A 23,757-nucleotide genomic window follows, 5' to 3' on the forward strand; every position below is an offset into this window, starting at 1 on the left:
AAAAGGGAACCCCATACGTGTGAAGCAGTCCTTCCCCTTTTCCTTTCCCCACCTCCCTGCCCTACAGCCCCTGGCAACCACTAGCCTGTTTTCAGTCGGTACAAATTTGCCTGTTTTGGACATTTCATATAATCGTATAATACACAGCCTTTGAGGTTGCGCTTTTTCACTTAGCATAATATTTTCAGTCTTTGTCCCTGCGAAGTGTGTATCTATACCATATTTTTTTATATGGCTGAATAATTCTCCATTGTATGCATCGACCACATTTGCTTACACATTTGTCAGTTGGTGGACATTTGGGTCATTTCTACTTTTGATTTCTGTGAATAACGCAGCTATGGATATTGTACTGGTATCTGTCTGAGTCCATTTTCCATTCATTTGGGTATATTCTTAGGAGTGGAATTGGTGGGTGATGCAATAATTCTGTGTCTAACTTACCAAGGAACAGTGGCTGCACCATTTTACATCTCACCAAGTAACATGCAAGAGTTCCAGTTTCTCCATCTCCTCTCCAACACTTATTTTCTGAGTTATTTTGGTTTTTGGATTTTTTTAATAGCCATCCTAGTAGGTGTGAAGTGCTATCTCATTGTAGTTTTGATTTGCATTTCCCTAATGACTAATGATACTGATTATCTTTATGTGCTTGTTGGCTATTGTGTATTTTCTTTGAATAAGGGTCTATTCAAGGCTTTTGCCCGTTTTTTAATCAAGTTGTTTGTTTTTCTCTTTTTGCTTTTGAGTTGTAGGTGTTCTTTATATGTTCTGGATACTAGACCTTTATCAGACATAATTTGCAAATATGTTCTCCCATTTTGTGCTTATCTTTTCATTTCCTTGATAATGACCTTTGATGCACAAAAGTTTTTAATTTTCATGAAGTCCCATTAATCTGTCCTTTATTTTAGTACTTGCATTTGGCCATTGCCAAAGCCAAGGTCATAAAGATTTACGCCTGTATTTTCCTCTAAGATTTATATTGTTCTAGCTCTTATATCTATGCTTTTAATTAATATTAATTTAAAAATTATAATTTATATGCCTCTGGGGTACGAAGTTATGTTTTGATACAGCTATACAATGTGAAATGATTAAATCAGGCTAATTAACATAGTCATCACTTCACCAAGTTACCATTTTTTGTGGTGAGACATTTGAAATTTACTCTTAATTATTCTGAAGTATATAACACATTATTATTGACTATAGTTACCCTATTGTGCAATAGATCTTAAAACTTAATCCTTTTGATGCGTTCATGTCCTTTGTAGCAACATGGATGAAGCTGGAAGCCATCATTCTGAGCAAACTATTGCAAGGACAGAAAACCAAACACCACATGTTCTCACTCATAGGTGGGAACTGAACAATGAGAACACCTAGACACAGGGCGGGGAACATCACACACCAGGGCCTATCGTGGGGTGGGGGAATGGGGGAGGGATAGCATTAGGAGAAATACCTAATGTAAATGACGAGTTAATACGTGCAGCAAACCAACACAGCACATGTGTACATATGTAACAAACCTGCACATTGTGTACATATACTCTAGAACTTAAAGTATTAAAAAAAAAAACTTACTCCTTTTGTCTAATTGAAATTTTGTACCCTTTGACCAACAGTTTCCCATTCCCTCACTCCTCCACTCTCAACCCCAATCTCTGGTAACCATCATTGTCCTTTCCACTTCTATGAGTTCAACTTTTTAAGATTCCATATATAAATGAGATCATGCAGCACTTGTCTTACTGTGCCTGGCTTATTTCATTTAGCATAGTGTCCTCTTGGTTTATCCATGTTATAGGAAATAACAGGATGTCCTTTTTAAGGCTGAATAGTATTCCATTTGTGTGTGTGTGTGTGTGTGTGTGTGTGTGTGTGTGTGTACAGTTTTTTCATCCACTCATTCATTGATGGATGGCTAGGTTGGTTTCATATCATGGCTATTATGAATAATGCTGCAGAGGAGCACAGATATCCCTTCAGCGTACTGATTCCCACTCCTTTGGATTATATACCCAGAAGTGAGATTGCTGGATCATATGATAGTTCTATTTTTAATTTTTTGGACAAACTTCCACTGTTTTCCATAGTAGTTATACTAATTTATTTTCCCATCAACAGTGTACAGGGGTTCCTTTTTCTCTGCATTCTCACCAATATTTGTTAGCTTTCTTTTTTTTTTTTAAATAATAACCATTCCAACATATGTGAGGTAGTATCTCATTGTGATTTTAATTGGCCTTTCTCTGATGATTAGTTGTTTGAGCATTTTTCATATACCTGTTTATCATTTGTATATCTTCTTTTAAGAAATGTCTATTCAGGTCCTTTGTTCTTTTTTTAATTGAGTTATGTTTTCTTGATATTGTTTGAGTTCCTTGTATATTTTGGATATTAATCTCTTCGCAGATGTATAGCTTGCAAGTATTTTTTCCCACTCTGTAGGTTGTCTCTTCACTCTGTTGACTGTTTCCTCTGCTGTGCAGAAGCTTTATTGTTTGATGTCATCCCATTTGTCTGTTTTTGCTTTTGCTGCCTGTGCTTTCGGAGTTACATTGAAAAAATTACTGTCCAGACCATTGTCTTAGATCTTTCCCCTATCTTCCTCCAGTAGTTTTAGTTTTAATTCGTATATATAAGTCTTTAATTCATTTTGAGTTGTTTTTGTATATGGTGTGAGATAAGGATCAAGTTTCATTCTTCTGCATGTGAATATCCAGTTTTCCAACACCATTTATTAAAGATGCTGCTTTTTCTTCATTGTGTGTTATTAGCACCTTTATTGAAAATCAATTGACCATAAATGCATGGGTTTATTTCTGGGCATTCTATCCTGTTCCACTGGTCAGTGCATCTGTTTTTGTGTCAGTACCATGCCATTTTATTTGCAATAGCTTTATAACATATTTTGGATACAGGGAGTGTGATGCCTTCAGTCTTTCTCTTACTGCTCAAGATGGTTTTGGCTATTGAGGGTCTTTTGTGGTTCCATATAAACTTAAGGATTTTTTTCTCTTTCTGTGAAAAATGACATTGCCATTTTGATAGCGATTGCACTGAATCTGTAGATCACTTTGTGTAGTATGACTATTTTAACAATAGTGTTGTTTTACAGTTCCTGAACACAGGATAGCATTCCATTTACTTGTATTTTCTTCAGTTCTTTTATCAGTGTTTTGTAGTTTTCTCTATATAGGTCTTTTACCCCTTGGTTAAATTTACGCATCAGTATTTTGTGTTGTTGTTGCACTTGTAAATGGAATTGCTTTCTTAATTTCATTTTTGGATAGTTCATTATTAATATATAAAAACACTACCCATTTCTGTATGTTGATCTTGTATCCTGCAACCTTACTAAATTTATTAGTTCTAAACAGTTTTTTGGTGGAGTCTTTAGGATTTTCTAAACATAAGATTATGTGTACCAACAAACAGATAATTTTGCTTTTTCCTTTCCTATCAGAATACTTTTTTTTACCCTCTTGCCTAACGACTCAGGCTGGGACTTTCAGTTCTATGTTGAAAAGAATTGGCAAGAGTGGGCATCCTTGTCTTGTTTCTAATCTTAGAGGAAAAGCTTTCAACTTTTCACCATTGAGTATGATGTTAGCTATGGGTTTTGTCATATTTTATTGTGTTGAGATATATTCCTTCTATACCTAATCTGTTGAGTTTTATCATGAAGAGGTGTCGAATGGTTTTTCTGCATCTGTTGAGATGATCACATTGTTTTTATATTTTATTTTGTTAATGTGGTGTGTTTATATATTTGTGTATATGAAACCATGCTTGCATCCCAGGCACAAATCCCACATGACCATGATGAATGATAGTTTCAATGTGTTGTTGAGTTCAGTTTGCTAATATTTTGTTGAGGACTTTTGTATCTATAGTCATCAGGGATGACTGTAAGTTTTTTTCTTGTGATGTCCTTGTCTGGCTTTGGTGTCAGGGTAATGCTGACTTTGTAAAATGGGTTTGGAAGTATCCCTTCCACTTCAGTATTTTGGAAAGTTTGGTAATTGGCATTAGTTCTTTAAGTGTTTGGTAGAATTCAGAAGAGCAGCTATCAGGTCTTGGCCTTTTCTTTGATGGGAGATTTTTTACTAGAGATCCAATCTCCTTCCTTGCTATTGGTCAGTTGTGATAGGTTGTGTCTAGGAACTTATCATTTCTTCTAGATTATCCAATTTGTTGCCATATGATTGTTTGTAGTAATGTCTAATTACCCTTTACATTTCTGTGATTATCTGTTATAGTGTCTCACCTTTCAATTCTCACTTTGAGTCTCCCCTTTTTTTCCTAGTCAGTCTAGCTAGGAGTTTGTAGATTTCATCTTTGAAAAAAACCTACTTTTAGTTTCACTGATATTTTCCATTGTTTTTGTAGTCTCTGTTTCATTTATTTCACTCTGATCTTTTTTGTTTCCTTCCTTCTGCCAACTTTAGGCTTAGTTTGTTCTTCCTTTTGTAGTTCCTCAAAGTGTAACATTAGGTTGTTTATTTGAAACCTTTCTTCTCTTTTGCTATAGACATTTATTTCTATAAGTTCCCCTCTTAGGATTGCTTTTGCTGCAACCCATAAGTTTAGATATGCTGTGTTTCCATTTTCATTTGTTTCAAATATATTTATATCTTTGATCCATTTTAAGTTAATTTTGTATGTGGTGGGAAGGGCCCAATTCCATTGTTTAGCATGTAGAAATCCAGTTGTCCCAGCACCATTTACTGGAGAGATTATTCTTTTATTATTGAATGGTCTTCACATCCTTGTCAAAAATTAATTGACCATTGATGTATGGGTTTATTTCTGGACTCTCAATTATATTCTCTTGATTTGTAAGTGCCATGCTATTTTTATTATTGTAGTTTAGCAATAAGTTTTGAAATAGGTATGTGTAAGTTCTATAGCTTTGTTCTTTTTTCAAGATTATTTTGGTTATTTTGGGTCCCTTATAATTCCATGTGAATCTTAAGATCAGCTTTTCTATCTCTGCAAAAAAAAAAAAAAAAAAAAGGGATTTTGATAGGAGTTACACTGAATCTGTAAAACACTTCGATTAGTATTGCTGTCTTAACACAGGGTATTTTTCAATTTATTTGGGATGTCTTTAATTTTTTCAGCAGTGTTTTATAGTTTTTTATTTATTTATTTATTTATTTTAGATGGCCCAGGCTGGAGTGCAGTGGCACCATCTCGGCTCACTACAAGCTCCGCCTCCCGAGTTCACGCCATTCTCCTGCCTCAGCCTCACAAGTAGCTGGGACTACAGGTGCCCGCCACCACGCCTAGCTAATTGCTTTGTATTTTTAGTAGAGACGGGGTTTCTATATTAATATACAAATTGATGGAACCCATATGGCCCTAACAGAGGCAAAAGAAAACTCATTCCGAAGAACTAGAGCACACACAGGAAATGAACCACAATGAAGGAGAAAGTCCTTCTGTACTGAGGATAGGCAAATTAGCTTCCCAATAGCTGGAATTGCAAGGAAAGTCTGAAAGATTCTATAAAATAGTGATGAAAGAAGATACAGAAATTAAAAAGCAAGAGAAGGGTAGTATGTAAGAACAGGTGGATTTGGAAGAAAAATAAAACATATAGACATGAAAAGTCCAGTGATTTAAATTAAAACATATTGGAAATTTTTAAGGTAGTTTAGATAAAACTGAAGGGAGAAGGGGAATGAAAAACATGGAAGCGATTTAGGGATGTGGAAGATAGAATGAGATTGATATGGAGATACTGTAGATAGAAGCTCCAGGAGAAAGTAAAATAGAGAATGGAGGGGAGGCAGGAATCTCAGTGTTTTCTGTAAGTGAAGATCCACAAACGTTCAAGCTGTTGTAGCTTTCCAGAGCTGAGCAACTGAACAGGATATAAAAACAAACCTATTCCTGGCTAACACGGTGAAACCCTGTCTCTACTAAAAAATACAAAAAACTAGCCAGGCGAGGTGGCGGGCGCCTGTAGTCCCAGCTACTCGGGAGGGTGAGGCAGGAGAATGGCGTGAACCCGGGGGGCGGAGCTTGTAGTGAGCTGAGATCTGGCCACTGCACTCCAGCCCAGGCGACAGAGCGAGACTCCGTCTCAAAAAAAAAAAAAAAAAAACCTATAACCAGTCATACTAAATATTGTCATGAAACTGTAGCCCATCAAAGACATAGGGAATTATTGTAAAAGCAACCAGAAGGAAAAGACAGATTCCCTGCAAAAAATGGCAACCTGAGTAAGCTTCAGTGCTGAAGACAAGAAGAGATGGGAAAATCAGAGTTGTGTGTTCTAAAGTGTTTGCATTATTCAAGAAGGGGGTTAAATTATTTTCTAACTTTTGACCTTGTCAGATATGACGGCTAGAAATATAAGGGTGACCACTGAAATAAATAATAAAGTATTCCTCTAAACCAAAAAAAAAAAAAAAGCAAAAAACATGATAAACAGGAAGCATAAAAGAAATGACACCATTTATACATATTTTTAAATATAATTAGATATTAACTACCCATACGTATCTATGAAGCAACAGTATAAAATGTAGACTGGAAAGTTATTTCTTTTTTATAGAAGGGAGAAGAATGGGGAGTATAAGGAATTTACATTTGAGACTTTATTATTTTATTAAAATCTGAAGTAGTTATCATAGTTAGGCCTGCTCCTGACATTTGCAGGACTCAGTGTAACAGTACCCATGGAGACCTTGAACCACGCACAAATATGCGAAAGTTACAAATCAAGCTAGCACAGAATTCTGTCCCTTCGTGATGACACCTTCATAAAGTCTGGTGCGCTTCCTGATTCCTGGCTTATTTGAAGGCCTCAGCCAGAGCAAGGCAGTGTGGGAAAGAGCTCACTCCCTGGACACCCTGTCTTTGCTTCTGCCTGCACTGAGGGCATCTGCACACGTATGGTGTGGTGGACATCCCAGCCCACGCATCCAGGTTCTGTTCACACCCCCATGCAAAAAACACCCCTTGGCCACCCCCACAGGCCTGGGGCGTGCACACTGGCTGTATGGTCTACTTTTAGGGGGATGGAGCTCAGGATGAAGTCAAGTTAGCCTTGGATGCAGGCCTGGGACTTCTAGGGTTCCAAATAACTGAGATGGTGGACGGCAGGCCTGGGCCATGGGAGGAGGTACCTCCTTGGCTGTGGACCCCTCACTGTGTGTGGAGGAAGGGATGTGGCACAGAGTAGGTTCCTCTGAAGCAAGAGGTCACATTTTTAAATAATATTTCATTATAGGCTGAGCGCAGTGGCTCACGCCTGTAATCCCAGCACTTTGGGAGGCTGAGGTGGGTGGATCACCTGAGGTCAGGAGTTCAAGACCAGCCTGGCCAACATGGCAAAACGCCATCTCTACTAAAAATGCAAAAATTAGCCAGGCATGCTGGCACGTACCTGTAATCCCAGCTACTGGAGAGGCTGAGGCAGGAGAATCGCTTGAACCTGATAGGCAGAGGCTTCAGTGAGCCGAGATTGCGCCACTGCACTCCAGCCTGGGCGACACAGCAAGACTCTGTCTCAAAAAACAAAAAGAAAAAAAAATCATTATACAAAAAGAAGAGAGAGAAAAGTGTTCACCATTCTAGGCGGCATCTGCCAGCACGGGAGCCCTGCCAGCGAAGCCCCATCTGACCTTTGTCAAGTTATTTGACGCAGCTGAGTCTGTTTTCTCACCTGCCTGGTGAGAAACCAACGTGTGTCATTTCAATGGTCCCTCCCATTCCTGAGGATCTGTGACATTCTCATAAGACCCATTATGAGGAGAAGCTTATGGGACGGCCAGCGTGGTTCAGGGGGCACGTCCCTGTGGTCCGGGGTATGGGGGCAGAGCTAGTCCTGCATGGTCCTCAGCTTCTGAGGAAGTGATGTATCGGGTGCCCGTTATGTCCCCATGTGGGGACTGGCTGGTGAGGCTACCTTGGGGCCAGGCAGGGGGAGGAGCCCCCTCTGCACACAGTACCCTTCATTTTGTGCAGGAGTCGTGGCCAGTGCTGGGAACGTGTTGGACAGGGAGGACACGTCCTTCTTTATACCTGCCACATTTTGAAACCAGGCAGCACAGGGAGCTGCGAACAGTCGGTGATGGCAGCTACACAGAGAGACAGGTGCCATGGGCTCACTTCTCCTGTGTCTGCACATCCGTGCCATCCAGGGCAATTGCTCAGCCGGACCCAGTGAGATTAACTTGGCCCATAGAAGAAAGAGGAGAGGGGAGGGAGGACCAGTGTGAAAGGAGGGAGAGAGTATTTTTCTTCCTCAGCCATGAGACGTTTTACCAAGCTTAGCTAGCTGAGGCTGGCCCTTAATTGGTGATGAATTAAACATTGTTATTTCAACCAAGGCACTCAGAAAAATGCTCTCTCTTGGAAATTGAAAATGAGCTTCAGCTCAAAGAACTGTGAAGAACAGCCAGGGTCCCCCTCCTCTTTCGATGGCCCTGGGGGAGCTAGGGGTCTGCAGTCATGGGAGGGGCCTCCTCAGGCTCCAGACTCACCAATAGTCGGGGCAGGGGGGTACATGGGATTCCAGCACCTGCAGCTTCTTCTACAAGTCTGTATGTCCTCACATTCCCACAAACGCGATGGGGGCTATATTTGTCTGCCTGGGCTGCCACAATGAAGTGCCATAGGCTACGTGGCTTAAACAGCAGACATTGAGTGTGTCACAGTCTGGAGGCTGGAAGTCCAAACTCGAGCTATCTACAGATTGGTTTCTTGTGCAAGCGCTCTCCTTGGCTTACATGTGGCTGTGTGTTCTGTGGTCTTCCCTCCGTGGGTGCCTGTGTCCTCATCTCCTCTTATTAGGACAGCACCCATGCTGGATTAGGGCCTGCCCTGATGACGTCATTTTACCTTAATTACCACTTTAAAGGCCCTGTTTCCAAATACAGTCCCATTCTGAGGTACTAGGGGTAATGACTTCAACATGTGAATTTAGAGGGGACATTCAGCCCATAATCTATGATGCCTCTAGGTCACTGGCAAACTCCCAAAATGACAAGTGAAATGACAGCCTGATAGTAAAAATCAAAGCACTTTGACCTGCCTGGGCGGTTTTCAAGCAGTCCCTTTGGGTTTATAGAAATAAACAGACTGGGCATGGTGGCACACATCTGTAATCCTAGCACTTTGGGAGGCTGAGGCCGGAGGGTCACTTAAAGCCAGGAGTTTGAGACCAGCTTGGGCAGCAAAGCAAGGCCCTGTCTATACAAAAAATGTTTACAATTAGCCAGGTGTGGTGACGCACACCTGGAGTCCCAGCTACTCAAGAGGCTGAGGTGGGAGAATTGCTTGAGCCCGGGAGTTCGAGGCTGCAGTGAGCTGTGATTGTGCCACTGCACTCCAGTCTGGACAACAGTGAGACCCCAGCTTCTTAAAAATTAGAATAGAAATAGCCAAGCTCCCCAGCAGTTCCACATTTCTTCACAGCAGTGGCAACCTTGCAGGGAACAGGTTCAGGTAAGGCAGGGACTGCTCCTTAGGCGTCTGTTTTAGAAAACTCGCCTTGACTTTTCATTGGGGTTCAAAATAATCAAGTTCTGCAGAACGAAACTGGGCTGTGGCTGGGGTCCTGAGGCCTCCGCGGGGCTCTCACCACGTGCAGGCAGGGGGCTGCAGGCAGGAGTGAGCGCTGAGACCTTTACCCGGAAACAGGCCTCTCCTTGCAGAAGTGTCCTGAAAAGCCCAGGGTCCCGCGGGTATGGACCGGGCCCAGGCACACTTCAGCGAGGAGGAGGCGCTGGCTGCGGGAGGGACTGGAAACGGCGTTTTCCACAACAGGGAGCCAGCAGCGAGGCGCCCAGATGGCATGTGCTGGAAATCACGGGCAGCTGGTGAAGCAGCAAGCCTTACCCGACGTGGGGAGGTGATCCCCCACCTCACCCCACCCCCTTCTGTCTGTCTCCTTGTACAACCCGAGTGTTCAGGTGACTCGAGACTGACGCGCTTGCTTTATCCGCAGGCTGAACGAGCGCGACCGCCTGATCAAGAGGCTGGGCCGGAAGACGCCCCCGACGCTGTTCCGGGGCAGCTCCCTGCAGCAGGGCGTCCCGCGTGAGTACGGCGGGCGGGGGCTGATGGGGAGTGGGTGTCGGTGGAGGGCGGGGGCTGATGGGGAGTGGGTGTCGGTGGAGGGCGGGGGCTGATGGGGAGTGGGTGTCGGTGGAGGGCGGGGGCTGATGGGGAGTGGGTGTCGGTGGAGGGCGGGGGCTGATGGGGAGTGGGTGTCGGTGGAGGGCGGGGGCTGATGGGGAGTGGGTGTCGGTGGAGGGCGGGGGCTGATGGGGAGTGGGTGTCGGTGGAGGGCGGGGGCTGATGGGGAGTGGGTGTCGGTGGAGGGCGGGGGCTGATGGGGAGTTGGAGTGGGTGCTGATGGGGGGCTGGGTGGGTGCTGATGGGGGTTGCGGGCGGGGCGCGCATTTGGAAGTGGAACTGCAACATGTGTATTTGGCCCCAGAAACGTGCAGCTTGAGTATAGGTAATTCCCTGGGACCACAAAATCCTTAAACTTAAAATCATTAAACTTAAAATCATTAAACTTAAAATCATTAAACTTAAAATCCTGATGAGGTTATGATCCTTCCATCAGCCTCCCAAGAGGACTTTTTTAAGGTTGAAGCAGTATGACCTTTAAACTGTTGCCCCTAAAGCTAGCAATATGAACTGTTTTGTGTAGTATTGCCATATTGATTGAAACAATGACCATCATTGGGGAAAAACATCACGCTTCTCCCAGGAAGGCTGCCCCACGTCTAAGGCTGACGTCCCCCTGCCACCCCCGCCCCCACCTCCAGATTCCAGAGGAGAGTGGGAGGCTGGGAAACATCCCCTCTCCCCTGCCTCCGACTTTGGAGCTCGGCGGGCGCGGGGGAGCTCATGGGCTTGTTTTTAGCAATCCAGTCATCAGATCCCAGCTGAGGCAGATCCAGGCCACCTTCCCCAGGGCCAAGGCCAACCCAGCCCTGCCTCTCTGGGTCCTGCAGCCTTCCCCAGCCCCTCTCCACCCCCATCATGTGCACATGCCAGCTTTTCCTCCCATACCTACTCCCTGCTTCCCTTTCCCTTCCCTAGGAGTTTAGAGGGAAACTGGTAGAAAAAGATGAGTTGGGCCGGACGCGGTGGCTCAGGCCTGTAATCCTAGCACTTTGGGAGGCCGAGGTGGGTGAATCACTTGAGGTCGGGAGTTCGAGACCAGCCTGACCAACATGGTGAAACCTCATCTCTATTAAAAATACAAATTAGCCGGGCGTGGTGGCGCACGTCTGTAATCCCAGCTACTTGGGAGGCTGAGGCAGGAGAATCACTTGAACCCAGGAAGCGGGGGTTGTAGCTAGGCAAGATCATGCCATTGCACTCCAGCCTGGGCAACAAGAGTGAAACTCCATCTCAAAGAAAGAAAGAGAGAGAGGGAGGGAGGGAGGGAGGGAAGGAAGGAGACAGGTTTCTGAACGTGAAGAATCATTGTTCACACAGTATAGGCAGTGAAGGATCTGTGTTCAGTTGAGCTCCGCCTGTCAACAGGTATTGGCAGATTTTCTCAATGGAGAGAGAAGGAGGGAGACAGAATATCATTGCTTTTCAGTGATCTACTCCCTGTCCTCACTTTGCCATGTGGAATATCGTATGGGAAGAAGGGGACTGATGTGCTTCTGTCCTTTAATGCTCCACTGCCCTGGGAGGTGGCTAATGCCACCCCAAAGAGACAAAGCAGAGGCTCAGGTCAGAAAGTGGTTGGCCCAGCATTGCTCAGTGGCATGCCATGAGGTCTGGATTGCAGCCTCAGACTCTGGCCCAAAAGAGAGGTCAAGTCAAGAGGTTTGATGGGACAGGAGTGCTAACTGTAGGGCAGCCCTCTGGAGATGGGCTGCCTGGGTTCCTGTCCCTGCCTCCCTACTTTTTTGTGACTTTGGGCAATTTACTTAATGTCTGCTTCTGCATCTGTAAAGTTGGGTAATATGAGAACTTACTGGACGCTAGAGGTTCGGTGTAGATCCTGCCACCCACAGCTGCACAGAAAGCCAATCCCTGAGGCAACAGTTATTGCCAAGGAAGAAGACTTTATCTGGTGCTATAGCCAAGGAGGTGGCGGATTAGTCTCAAATCCATCTCCCTCACGGACTAAAATTAGGGGTTTATATAGCAAGGAAGAAATGTTAGCAATGTGTAAGAAAACAGGAGTCAGGATGGGTAAGGAAGCAATCAAGATTAATGAGGGGCTTAGCATCTTCATTGTCTGCATGAGATCATTGGGTGAGTTTCAGATCTTTGCTACTTTTTGAGAGGCCTGGGGGTCCTTACCGAGGAAGGAACTCAGATAAAACAAATATTAAGTGTCAAGCTTTAAGACCAGAAAGGTCGTTTCTATGTTAGAAAAAAGAAAAAAAAAAAAACTGTCTGTGGGACTATTGGGTCAGTTTCAATTAGGAGGATTAAATGAGATCATAAAGTGCCTAGAACAGTAAAGGCAATATAGAGTCCAATAAATGTTGGGTATTATTTTTCTGTCATTAGCTGAATAATTTTGAGAAACTTAATTTCTCTAAATTTTTATTTTCTCCTATGGAAGAAAAAGAATTTTAATGATAAACATCTTCCACAGTCCTTGTGAGTCTTCATGACAGTAGGTGTAAAGCACCTTCTGTATGCCAGACACAGAGACAACACATACAGGTTCCCAGAACTCTACAGGGTCTGTTCTGTGGAGCCGTGTTGCCTCTCTGATGAATGTTTCAAAATAACCATAGACAGAATATACACGAGATATATATTGTGATCAAAGACCGAATGAGAATTTTTATGGGAGAGTCATAAATGTCTTAAGACAACTACTAAATGCTTTTCTTAAGTCAATATTTGGAAGGCCAAAAAAAATCTACTGAATAAATATAAGAAATAAGAAGGCTTCCAAAATCACACCAATTTTTTAAGCACTCAGTGACTAGTACCAGAACCTGATGGATAACTTAGGACATTTCTGTCACTAACAGCCGGAGAAGATCATCGGGTGGTCAGAGCCGGTCCTGGGGTGCAGGACGGGCATATAGCAGATCTCAGCCTTTTATGTTCCCCCTGGGTCTGTCCAGGAAACTGGCAGGAAAAACTCTAATCTTGGTAGTATTTTAGTTCCTGTGAGCCACCAACATACAATATTTGTAATCAGCATTTCCTGCAGAGTCTGATTTCCTCATTGTCCCCATGGTCTTCTCATTTCTATGGCCATTAGGAATCTTTCCAGACAGGAAACTGCTATTTTCATTAAGATGCTATCAGAGCGCAGATTCAAAGGAATGCTACTTAAGGGGAGTTTTATTCCAAAATAATGAAAAAAAAAAATGACATGGTTTTATGGATTTTACCAAATGTTCTACCCAGAGAAGACAAAACAGCTAAGAAATCCATCTATCTTCCCACCTCCTTTCACCTACACGATTCCATCCTCCATTCTGGCTGTGGCTATTTAGAAAGCAGATGCTTTAGGAAGCCAGCCAGGGAAAGTTGGGTCCATGAGAGCTCCCTCCAGGCCCCCATCAGGACTTTTCTGGCTGCTTGGACTTCCTGAAGGATGAGTGAAAGTGGGGGATACAAAGACCTGGAGGCTTCCTCTGAGCTTCCTGTTTGGATGCAAATGGCAGTTAACGGTTCAGTAGGCAGAGCTGGGAGCAGGTCTGTATCTTCCTCAGGTGGGACGGAGGCTGGACAGGCAGGGATGGTTGAGGGGTGATGGTGTCTGGTTTTCCAGTAAAACTCCTCCCGTGACAGCTCTTAACTCCCACCAGGCCTGTTTTCTAAGAGGAAAATGTTTTATCTGAACCTGGGAGGATTCCCTCTCCCAAGATAAACCCACCAGGCCATCCTCCTTTCACTCTTGAATTGTAGACTCCACTTTCATTCTTGGTTAAGGTTAAGAAAGTCTTAGCATACAACATGCTGGAAATGTGGTGGTAGGTGCAAACAATGGGAACTAGGGAGGATAGTGGGAGACATTTAGCACAGACCTCGGGGTGCTCTACTTACCCTGGGAGGTTTACAACAGGAGGGGGAACTCTTCTCTGCCTGTCTCTTCAGAGGAAAACCTCGGAACCCTTCCCACCCCCGGGGGGCCGAATTATCCCTCTGCAATCCCGTGGGAGGCCCTTGTGACTGCAGCACTAATGCACACAGAAGAAGTGACAGAGTTATGAGCTGAAGAAACCCCCGGAGTTGGGTTTCCAGTAGACACAGGCATGTTATGGAAAACAAGATAAATAAAAGAAGAAAGCTTTTGCACCTTCCATTTAAACAGGAAGTAGACTATTCCAAAGGCTAAGATACCTTTCCCAGAAGGACACTCCCAAATTTATTTTTATGTCTCCATGAGTTCCCCACAACCAGGAGAAAAAAGCAGGCCAAAAGAGATATAATACGTAGTTAATTGTTCTTTTTGGACAGACTGTTGACACCAAACACCAACCCTTTCTTTTCTGGCATGGAGGTGGAGGCCTCCATGTCGGTGCAGTGCGAACTAGTACTGACAGAGGGAGAGGATCCTGCAGCCTGGGTGTGATGGGCCATGAACATGTCCTGGAGCCCATAGAGAGGATTGGAGCTTGAGAGAACTTGCGCCTTGCCTGGTCCAGGCCATTTAATTTACAGAAAAGTACACCAAGACCCAGGGAGCTTAAAGAGCCCAAAGTCACATGGACAAGTAGCAGCAAGCAAGGACTAGAACCACCCTTTGTTTCCTGGCCACAACCCCGACCCCATGCTGCAGCCACTTGGGGCCCCCAGAATCTAAGATAAAAACAAGCAAGTGGAGAAAGACGTCTTCAGGGTGGAGAGCTCAGTAGTCCTCAGCCTGCCACTAGAAGAGTTTATAAAGAGTATGTCCAATTCTTTGGGGTGACTGTTCCTTACTCAGAACCACTTCAGTAGGACTGAGGAGCAGCCCTTGGGATGATGCAGCAGCTGTGGAGCCGGTGGTGACGCTGCCATTGCAGCTGCTGTTCTGCCAGCCCCTCAGGAAGACATCAGATGCGTACTAGAAATGTTCCTTATTAAAGAACTGGAGAATGGAAATTGTCCAAGTTGACCACAGTACATAGCCTTGTTACTGGAGCAGATGAGACAGTGTTATTTGCTAGACTTTGCTTTGAAACATCCCAAGGAAAGACATCTCCTCTTGGGCTGCAGTAAAAATACTTTACAAGGACCTGCTTGTACAGGATTTGGGATGAGAGTGTGTGTGCCACACGGTGCCAGAGGGAGGCAGGAGGCTGGGGCAGCTCCTCCAAAGCTGGGCAATGGAGGTTTCCTTGTCCCTGCTGATTTCTGATTAAGCAACTTGGTGAAAATCCAAAAGCTCTTAGGAGAACAGGAGTGGTGGCATTTGCTCTTCAGTGCTTGGAAGCAGATCATGTGAAGACTCTAAAGCCCTGAGTATGAAAGCACAGCCACCTGGTCAGGAAGTTCAAGTGCGCTAGGTGTGGGCCCAAGGCTGGAACAAGCATGTTCGCCCCCAAGGGAGCTCCCCTCCCGGCTGGTGCTGCCTTCAGGCTCAGGGACCCACCTGCTCCTGTTCCCAGCTATCTGGGGGCTCACACTGGTCTGGGAGCTGCTTCACTGTAGCTACCACGTGGTGGGAATTTTTGGTTTGTAGGTTTTGTTTTGTTAGAAATGGAGGTGAGCAAGTAGACAAAAGCCCCCTGTGGAAGATTCCTCTGTTCTGTTCACCTGGCTCAGCTTGCATCACCTTCTCTCCCACCTACTGTCTCTTCCTCCCATGGCCTCACTGGTCTGGGCCCTCCTCTCTGCTGCTCAGCCCATGTCCTTAGTCAACTCTCAGGCCACCTCTGCAGACAAGCCCTTGCCTCCCCGGATAACCCCCCTGAGCCCTTGGGATTCTCAGGCAGTGGCTGGAAGGCATGCTGTCTGGAAGAGCCGGGAAGCCAGCCCTGGACTGGGACTCTCAGTTATGGGAAACACAGAGTAAGAAAACAGCCTGAATGTCTTCCTTTGAAATCTCCTCCTCTTCTCCATCCCACGAGGACTCTTCTGTCTTGTTACTGTACGTCTTGATACTCTAGAAATTTCCTTTTTAAGCCAGATGTCTGAGGAAATTAGCAGGCAGTCCAGGAACTGATACATTGGCACACTTTCCGACTTCTTTTCTCCTTTTAAAGAGTATGACAATGAATTCACAGCTCCCCTGATAAGTTGTAAGCATACATGGATGGAAGTCAAGATTGTCAGGTTTTGATTGTGTTGTCTTTTGGCCAGAATGTCTAATTGAGCTGTGGGACTTTTCCAGACCCCTGACACACAAGGGTTAGCCTACGGAGAGCGGGCCTTATACATGTCTTTCTGTGGGAAGGGCCAGTTGGCAGCAAAGCCCCACTCTGGGCTTGTGAACACTAAAGCCGTTTCTCGGCCATAGAGTGTGGATCCTGGGTTTGCTTCTCAGCTCTGCCACGCATGAGGCCTGTGACCTTGACCAGGTCACAAAAATCTCTGTGCCTCAGTTTTCCCATCTGTGAAGTGGGAGGAATATAATCACCTATCTCATAGGGTTTCTGGGAGGATTAAATGAGCTATATGTTACAGAGCAGTGTCTTAGACACATGGCATTTAATGAGTCTTGGCTACTATTTATTTTATTAGTAGTATATGAACTGATTGTGTAAGATCCAGTCTTCCTGTGGTGACAGGTCCAGTCAATCACTAAATTCCTTTTGACTTTATTGTGTGACCTTTTTCTTTATTTACACAAAAACAACCCTACTTTGATTACTTATTACCAGTCCAGATCAGTCTTGATTTAAAAACAGGGCTGGGCACGGTGGCTCACGCCTATAATCTCAGCACCTTGGGAGGCCAAGGTGGGCAGATTGCTTGAGGTCAGGAGTTCGAGACCAGCCTGACCAACATGGTGAAATCTCGTCTCTACTAAAAATACAAAAAAATAGCTGGGCATGGTGGTGCATGCCTGTAGCCCTAGCTACTCAAGAGGCTGAAGCAGGAGAATTGCTTGAACCCTGGAGGCGGAGGCTGCAGTGAGCCAGGATCGCGCCGCTGCACTCCAGCCTGGGCAATGGAGCAATATTGTGTCTCAAATAAATAAATAAATAAACAGGAAGGCCCCAGGCATCACGTGCATTTTGCCAGCTTGCACTATTAGTGTTGTGTGTGTTTTCCCTGGCATGTTTTCAGCTTCATAAATTAGCCGGCTCTCCCGCAGCGTCAGGCAGACAGGAGTATTTCCTCTTAATTGGCAGTGGGAAAGTGGAGACGGGGACCAACGACCCACTGTATACGATTCCCACACTGAGCTCAGCCGCAGCCCCCTAGAAATAGGAAACCTACCCTCAGAGCCATTCCCATCCCAGCATCATGGGACCCCAGTCAGCCTGCCCACGGCCACGGCCCCTCTGTGGCCACAGGTTTCTTCATCTCAAGCCTCCAACTATCCAAGGCTAAGGAGGCCAGGTGTCGCACGCCACTCACCCGCACGCTGCCAAAAAAGCAGCGTATTGAAACCAAGTGTGCCCCCCCAATTCTCCTCTTAACCAGTTCCTCCTGTGTGCTTCCCTTTCAGATGGGTATGCTTTTTCTCAAGAAGAACACGGAGCTGTTAGTCAGGAAGAAGTCATCCGTGCTTATGACACTACCAAAAAGAAATCCAGGAAGAAATAAGACATAAATTTTCCTGACTGATCTTAGGAAAGAGATTCAGTTTGTTGCACCCAGTGTTAACACATCTTTGTCAGAAAAGACTGGCGTCAGCAGCCAAAACACCAGAAAACACATTTCTGTGGCCTTAGCCAAGCAGTTTGTTAGTGACATATTCCCTCGCAAACCTGGAGTGTAGACCGCAGGGGAAGCTATCTTTGCCCTCCCAACTTGTCTGCAGTGCTTAGCCTAACTTTTGTTTACGTCGTTATGAAGCAGTCAACTGTGCTCCGTGAGGTGTGAAATTAAAAACATTATGTTTCACCAGTATTTAAACATCAGTACTAGTTGTCCTGGGAGAAAGGGAAAGTTTTATGTTGCGTGAGAAGCCCATCTTGTGTAATTGGAGCAGGGCACACTTGCTTCCTGTTTGGTTAACTCACAGATTATGTCCAACGGGCCACATTGCAGACTTCACTGTAGGCAGGTTGCTCTCCTGCTTTGATTCCTGTTTTGTTTGTGTAAAGTTGGCATAAACTTCTTGATTGCAGTGAAATCACAAAATTCTATATCGGGGTGGTCAACCTGAGAAGATTTATTTGAACCTCTTAGCCACATTTCCAGCAGGGCAAACCAACTGATGCCCTGGCAGAGTCTTCCGCACCCTCTCCAGGTGCACTCGGCCCAGTCCCGCTGCCGTGTCCAGGCGTCCCTCACCCCCACACCTGCTGCATGGCTGGCCATGGCGCTCAGTGCATGGTGGCTGGTGGGCAGCCAACCCAAACCTGCGCCTTTCCTTGTTCCACTGCAGACTCAGAAACAGATGCGAAAAATTCCTTCTTCCACCGTCCTTTTTGTTCTGTAAAGAAAGAAAAGAAGCATAGCCTTTCCGCATATATTCTAAATGTCTCTGCCTCTGTCTGACATGGGGCCACCCCACAGGTCAGAGTGGTGGTAGAACCCCTTCAGCACTCCCAGCCGTGGTCAGGCTCTGAATACTCCCTTCCCAACATCCAGACTGCTGGGTCTTTGGCATCCACTTACATTAGAACCCACGCTTCTTTCAGAGCACAGTTTGGACTTTCACTGTTGGGAAATGAATGAATTTATAACATGCCCGTGCAGCGAAGGAACACACCTGTCACTCTTAGCTCTAGAGTCAGAGGATGAGTAAACCCAGATGCAAGAATATAGGACATTGAACGGGGAGAACAAGACGACCACAGAAGTCCTCAGAAGGAGAAGTAAGGGCGCGGAAGACACTGAGAGGAGGACACAGAGGAATCGCCACCAGATCTCCGCAGTAGAAACTCTGAAATAAACCCTGAGACCCAGACAGTTGTCATGATCAGCCCAGTGTGTATGAGAGCTTAAACAAGAGCTTCACACGCAGTTTTAATTGAAAAGAATTCCAAACATTTCAGGGAAGCACTTTTTTTAAATACACCGACATGGTTTCCTTTCTGTATCCCATCAGTGTTAGACACAGGTACACATCAGAATACGGCATATCCTGAATTCTGAGACAAGGAAGTGAAGTGCTGAATCACTGATTTTCCCAACTGCAGAGTCCCACACTCTAAATCTTAACCAAACCTAGATGCCTTCAGGCATGAATGTGAGCATCTGGAGCCCTTACTAAACAACCTGCCTGGAGCCCTGTTCTCTGCTCTGGTTGCCAAGCCAGATTTTTGGATGGCCTAAATACTTCTGGGCAACTGTTACTGGTGAAAATGGGAGTTCAGAGCACGTTTTGGATTTTCACTGTTGGGAAATGAATGAATTGATAACATGCCTGTGCAGCGAAGGAGCACACCTGCCACTCTTAGCTCTAGAGTCAGAGGATGAGTAAACCCTGTGGGGATGATTATGCTAAATGAGGAAATAGCACATTAGTGCACTTTGCTTCCTAACCCTTTATTTTCAGAAATCTACAACTTACTGGGCATGGAAATCATTTAAAACGTGATTTGCATTGACTAAGAAAACGAATCCTCACTTAGGAGGTAACCAGGATGCAGAGAGGGCCTGAGGGGCAGCAGAACAATGCAATTCACAGGTGAGGCTCCCAAAAGAGCCATTCCTTTCTCCCCAAGGTGCATAAAACATTTTTAAATACTGGAGTACCCAGCAAGACTGAAGGATTGTCATGCAGGAACTGTAACACAAAATGTGCCTATGACGAACACGACAAACCAAGGTGTATGGTTTTTTTTTTTTTGCACACCCAGAAAGGTGATGGCCAAAACACAGAGGAGAAACGAAAACTGGAATTGAATGCGCATTAGGCATCGTAACTATTAATATTTTGTTTTATTTGGGAAATAAGCCTATTTGGAAAGAGTGGATTAGAAATTCAATTCTTTGTCAAACAGTTAGCTCTGTCTTGAACTTGAAGCCTTGCAAATCAGAATTATGAATTTGTGTGTTTGTGTTTGGGGTTTTTGTTTTTATTTCTTACATTAGAGTTCATATTTTCTGGGATTTAAATATACAGGTGTATTTTCCTATTCTCTTGAGAAGTAAACTAAACAATCTTTGCAATGATGACGGGTGCACACAGAAGAAAACATGAGAAGACGTTACTTTCTATCCTCTCATGTGGTTGAGCATTCTTACAGCCAAATGACTCAATTGGGTTTCTAGGAGGAGCAGCTGTCACTGCATGTGATATATAATGTTTAGCCAGGGCCAACTCAGGGGCTGTGTCATTTGTCCTGTCTTCAAATTGAGGTCAGAGTGTCACACACAACCCCTTCCCTGGGGCAGGGTGGACTGGACTAGGTTGCATACGCTGGCTGTCAGCTCAGCGAAAATGCCACATGGGGCTTGTCACTCTGCCACACACTGACTCACAGGCTGGCAGGTCACACTCAGTGCTCCAGGGCCTGACTCTGGATTGAGCTAAACTGGCAGAATCCACTTAGGCCAACCCTTGGTCTACTGCTGTACACAGCCCAGTCCTGTGTTGAGTCTCTCTCGTCCTGGATGACCCTGCAAAAGGAAGAGACCAGTTATGCTCTGGGCTTAGTTCTGGGTTTCCACTGCACACGGACACGTGCCAGCAAGGGTAGCTGTGGAAAACACGTATCAGGAGAGCAGGGTCGTCTGGATTAATACTCTGTGCTGATCAGAACGGGCTCGCTCATAGTTTAGGAGTGGAGCTGATGTGTCTGTCCTGCCTCAATGCAGAATATTCCAGGCTGCTTGACCAGGGTTATGTCCGCCCACCTCCCAACACACATGCGCACATGAAGATAAAAACAAGGTAACTCTTTTGGTTCAGTACACCGTACAAAACATGCTTTGGAGCAAGGAGTGCTGTTTCTTTAACACTTGCAGAGGAATATCCTGAGAAGTGAACCTGGGCTTTGGGAGAGCTCAGCTGAGAATTCTGTTGACATTTTCTTTCCCTTGACAAGGCTTCAGGTCTGTCTCACTATGGGGAGCTGGCTGTGAAAATCAGTAATAACTTGTCAAGAAGCGGTGAAAAATGGGGGGAAAAGTGAGTCTAGGTAACTAATGTCTTATAATGCATATATAAGTAAATATTGCAGGCTTTAAGGTTGAATTTTGTGAAAAGAAAGCTGTCGTCTGTAATTTCCATTTGTTATAATAATGACCTTTAATCTTGTTGTTTGGAACCATAAAGCATTTTTATCAGGTACTTCTGTTCCAAGGGATTTATGTCTTAGACTATAGCTGAATTGAATGTTTGCAAAACTCTGCTATAGGATAAGGTGGTCTTTAGTTTTGAATGTGTGAAAAGACTGCACACTTTTCAGCCAGGGTTTGAGTTACTGCCCAGGGTCATCGTCTCAAAGTAATTCAAGGAGTGATTTAACTTCAGCATTTGAAATGTAGCCTTTATCTCCTGGGATCCATAAAAAAATGTGAACAGGGAAATGGTGGCTGAGCAGAGCCTGAAATAATAACTTGGCAAAGAAATGAGTTTATCAGGTCGAGTCAAAACATGGCGTCCCCTGTTACACTCAAGAAATGCTTTCTTCCTGTAAATGTTTACACGGACGTGTGTAATAACGATGGGGACAGTTAAAACCCCCTCCCTTCAGAAAAAGAAAATCTACATCAGTTGGGTTTGTTGGTTCTTCATTGGCTCAAGGCAGTTAACCGCCTCATAATAGCCTTGGGGGAGATTATTTAACCTCATTCTAGCCATTTTTCCATCTCAAAGGCCAAGAAGGACTATTAGAAGGGTTTTGGATGGGTTTCAGAGGTGAGGGCCCAAGACCCCCATAATGACATCATTAGGTATCTTTGAAAGGAACAGACCAGCATGCTCAATGTGTTGTCCCCTTCATTTATTTATTTTTTCTCAGTCTCCCAAGTTGTCCATCAGTGCATTCCCCCTCACCTTACCTGATGTTCACTTAATGCCCAGTCTGTAACTAATGTTCTGTTTAAAGCTCTCTTAATTTGTTGGCTATGAGTGATTTGTGAATCCGGGATGTAACGCTGGGTGAGGAGAAAAGGGCATTGAGCCAGCATAAATCTTAACGGGCAGAAGCCACAAACAAATGGGAGCAGAAATGAAGGACGAGCTCCCCCGCGCCGTACCCCTTGTATAATCCAGTGTTAACCTCTGAGGGACACCTCGGCTCTCCCGACCTAGGAGAGACAAAAGAGGGATTCTTTTTACACCCAGGCTGGCGCATTTTCAAGTGACAATCTCTGGCTCTAGTTGCCTTTGAGATATCCACCCTGCTCTTTCTCCCAGGCCTCAGACCAAGAAAAACATGCTCTCAAGATTAGCCCATAGGCAGTTCTTGTGACCTGGCTGAAGAAAGAAAGGAGACCTGTTTGTTTTAAAAGTCAGGCGCAAAGTGTCAGGTAGCTTTGATTTATGACAGAAAGAGGAAGAAGAAAGTTGGAGTAATAGCACTATCCAAATAACCCTGCCCAGGAAACTTGGGGGTCAAGAGAGCTTATCAAGAGCCTTTTATAGGTAAGCTCTTCCGTGTGAAAAAGGCCGGAAAGAGGGAGAGAGCCCAGAGAGCAGGCTGTGAACTCACTTCCAGTGGGATTGGAGTCTGTTGCATTCCTAGAGATAGCCTGATATATGGTTTATAGCTGAATCAATAAACACCACCAAAAAAAAAAAAAACAAAAAACAAAAAAAGGAAACCTGCCCTGTCATGGAGTTTCTCTCTTTCCCTGCACAGTAAAGAGTTTTGGGTTTTCATGGATGAAATCAATGTCAGTACTGAAACTCACCCTCCTCTCCTGCCCCACTCTCCCCCGTTGCCCAAGATGGCCAAGTTCAGGCCTATGCAATGCCGCTTCTCTCTGAGCCTCCCTCTCGAGGGCCATGCAGGCAGCCGCAGCAGGGCCAGCTGCAGGATGGGGCTGCAGGTCACTGAACTGTCGTTCAAATGCATCATCTTTGTGGCCTCGTTCTCATGCGAGCAAAGCCATGTGCTCTCCTGTCTGCTGTCACATCTGTGCCTGGACTGCTTAAATATTGTTTGCGACGGGGAGGTTTTAATCTGGTTATGCAGAGGGAAGCGGGGCGGTGGGGGCATGTTTAATTGGCTCCCAGCAGAGTGGTGAGCGCTTCTGTGGTGTGTGGGGTTTTTTGTTCCCTCCCTCTAGAAGTGTTACCGTTTTCACGTCCTATTAATGTCCTCTGGTTGTTAAATTACAGCAGCACATTATAGTGCACTGGGTTCCCTCCTGGAGTGAATAAATGAAGGGCATCTACTTGTATTTTTAGAAGTTTTGGGAGAATGTAGTGATTTGTGGCTTTGATCAATCCTGTTGACTGGTGTATGTCTGTGTAAACCTGTTTCAAATAAATTTTTTGTTAAAGTAAGTGATTGGACTGTTTTATTTTGGAATTTTCTTTTCCACTAATAAGCATTTACTGCCACAGGGACTGCGGCCTGTAACACAGGTTTGTCAGCAGGTGCAGGCTCAGGGACACATACACCCGGAGAGCCGAGGCCCAGGCAACAGTGTTCCCTGGCAGGAGCACAGGAGAGTCTGAGTTGCAGATGAACATGTGCTGTTTTCTCTGAGGCAAGGCCCCCTTTTCTAGAAGAGAGTCCAGGGGGCCACACTGAGTTTGGATTCAGTCGC

The 23,757-nt window shown here is 44.9% G+C and overlaps 1 protein-coding gene across 2 annotated transcripts in view; it reads left to right on the forward strand.

Moving 5' to 3' along the window:
- Positions 1-23,491, forward strand: part of ATP8A2 (ATPase phospholipid transporting 8A2) — a 651,836-nt gene extending 628,345 nt beyond the window's left edge. For both annotated transcript variants that reach the window (XM_030922372.1, XM_030922373.1), the window contains 2 exons: positions 9,977-10,068; positions 17,585-23,491. In XM_030922372.1, coding sequence (XP_030778232.1) covers positions 9,977-10,068; positions 17,585-17,682 — 190 coding nt within the window. In that variant the 3' untranslated portion in view covers positions 17,683-23,491. The remainder of the gene's footprint in view (positions 1-9,976; positions 10,069-17,584) is intronic.
- The last annotated feature ends 266 nt before the right edge of the window (positions 23,492-23,757 follow it).

Source organism: Rhinopithecus roxellana, chromosome 18 (genome assembly GCF_007565055.1).
Source record: "Rhinopithecus roxellana isolate Shanxi Qingling chromosome 18, ASM756505v1, whole genome shotgun sequence".
In the NCBI taxonomy this organism is placed as follows: Eukaryota; Metazoa; Chordata; class Mammalia; order Primates; family Cercopithecidae; genus Rhinopithecus; species Rhinopithecus roxellana.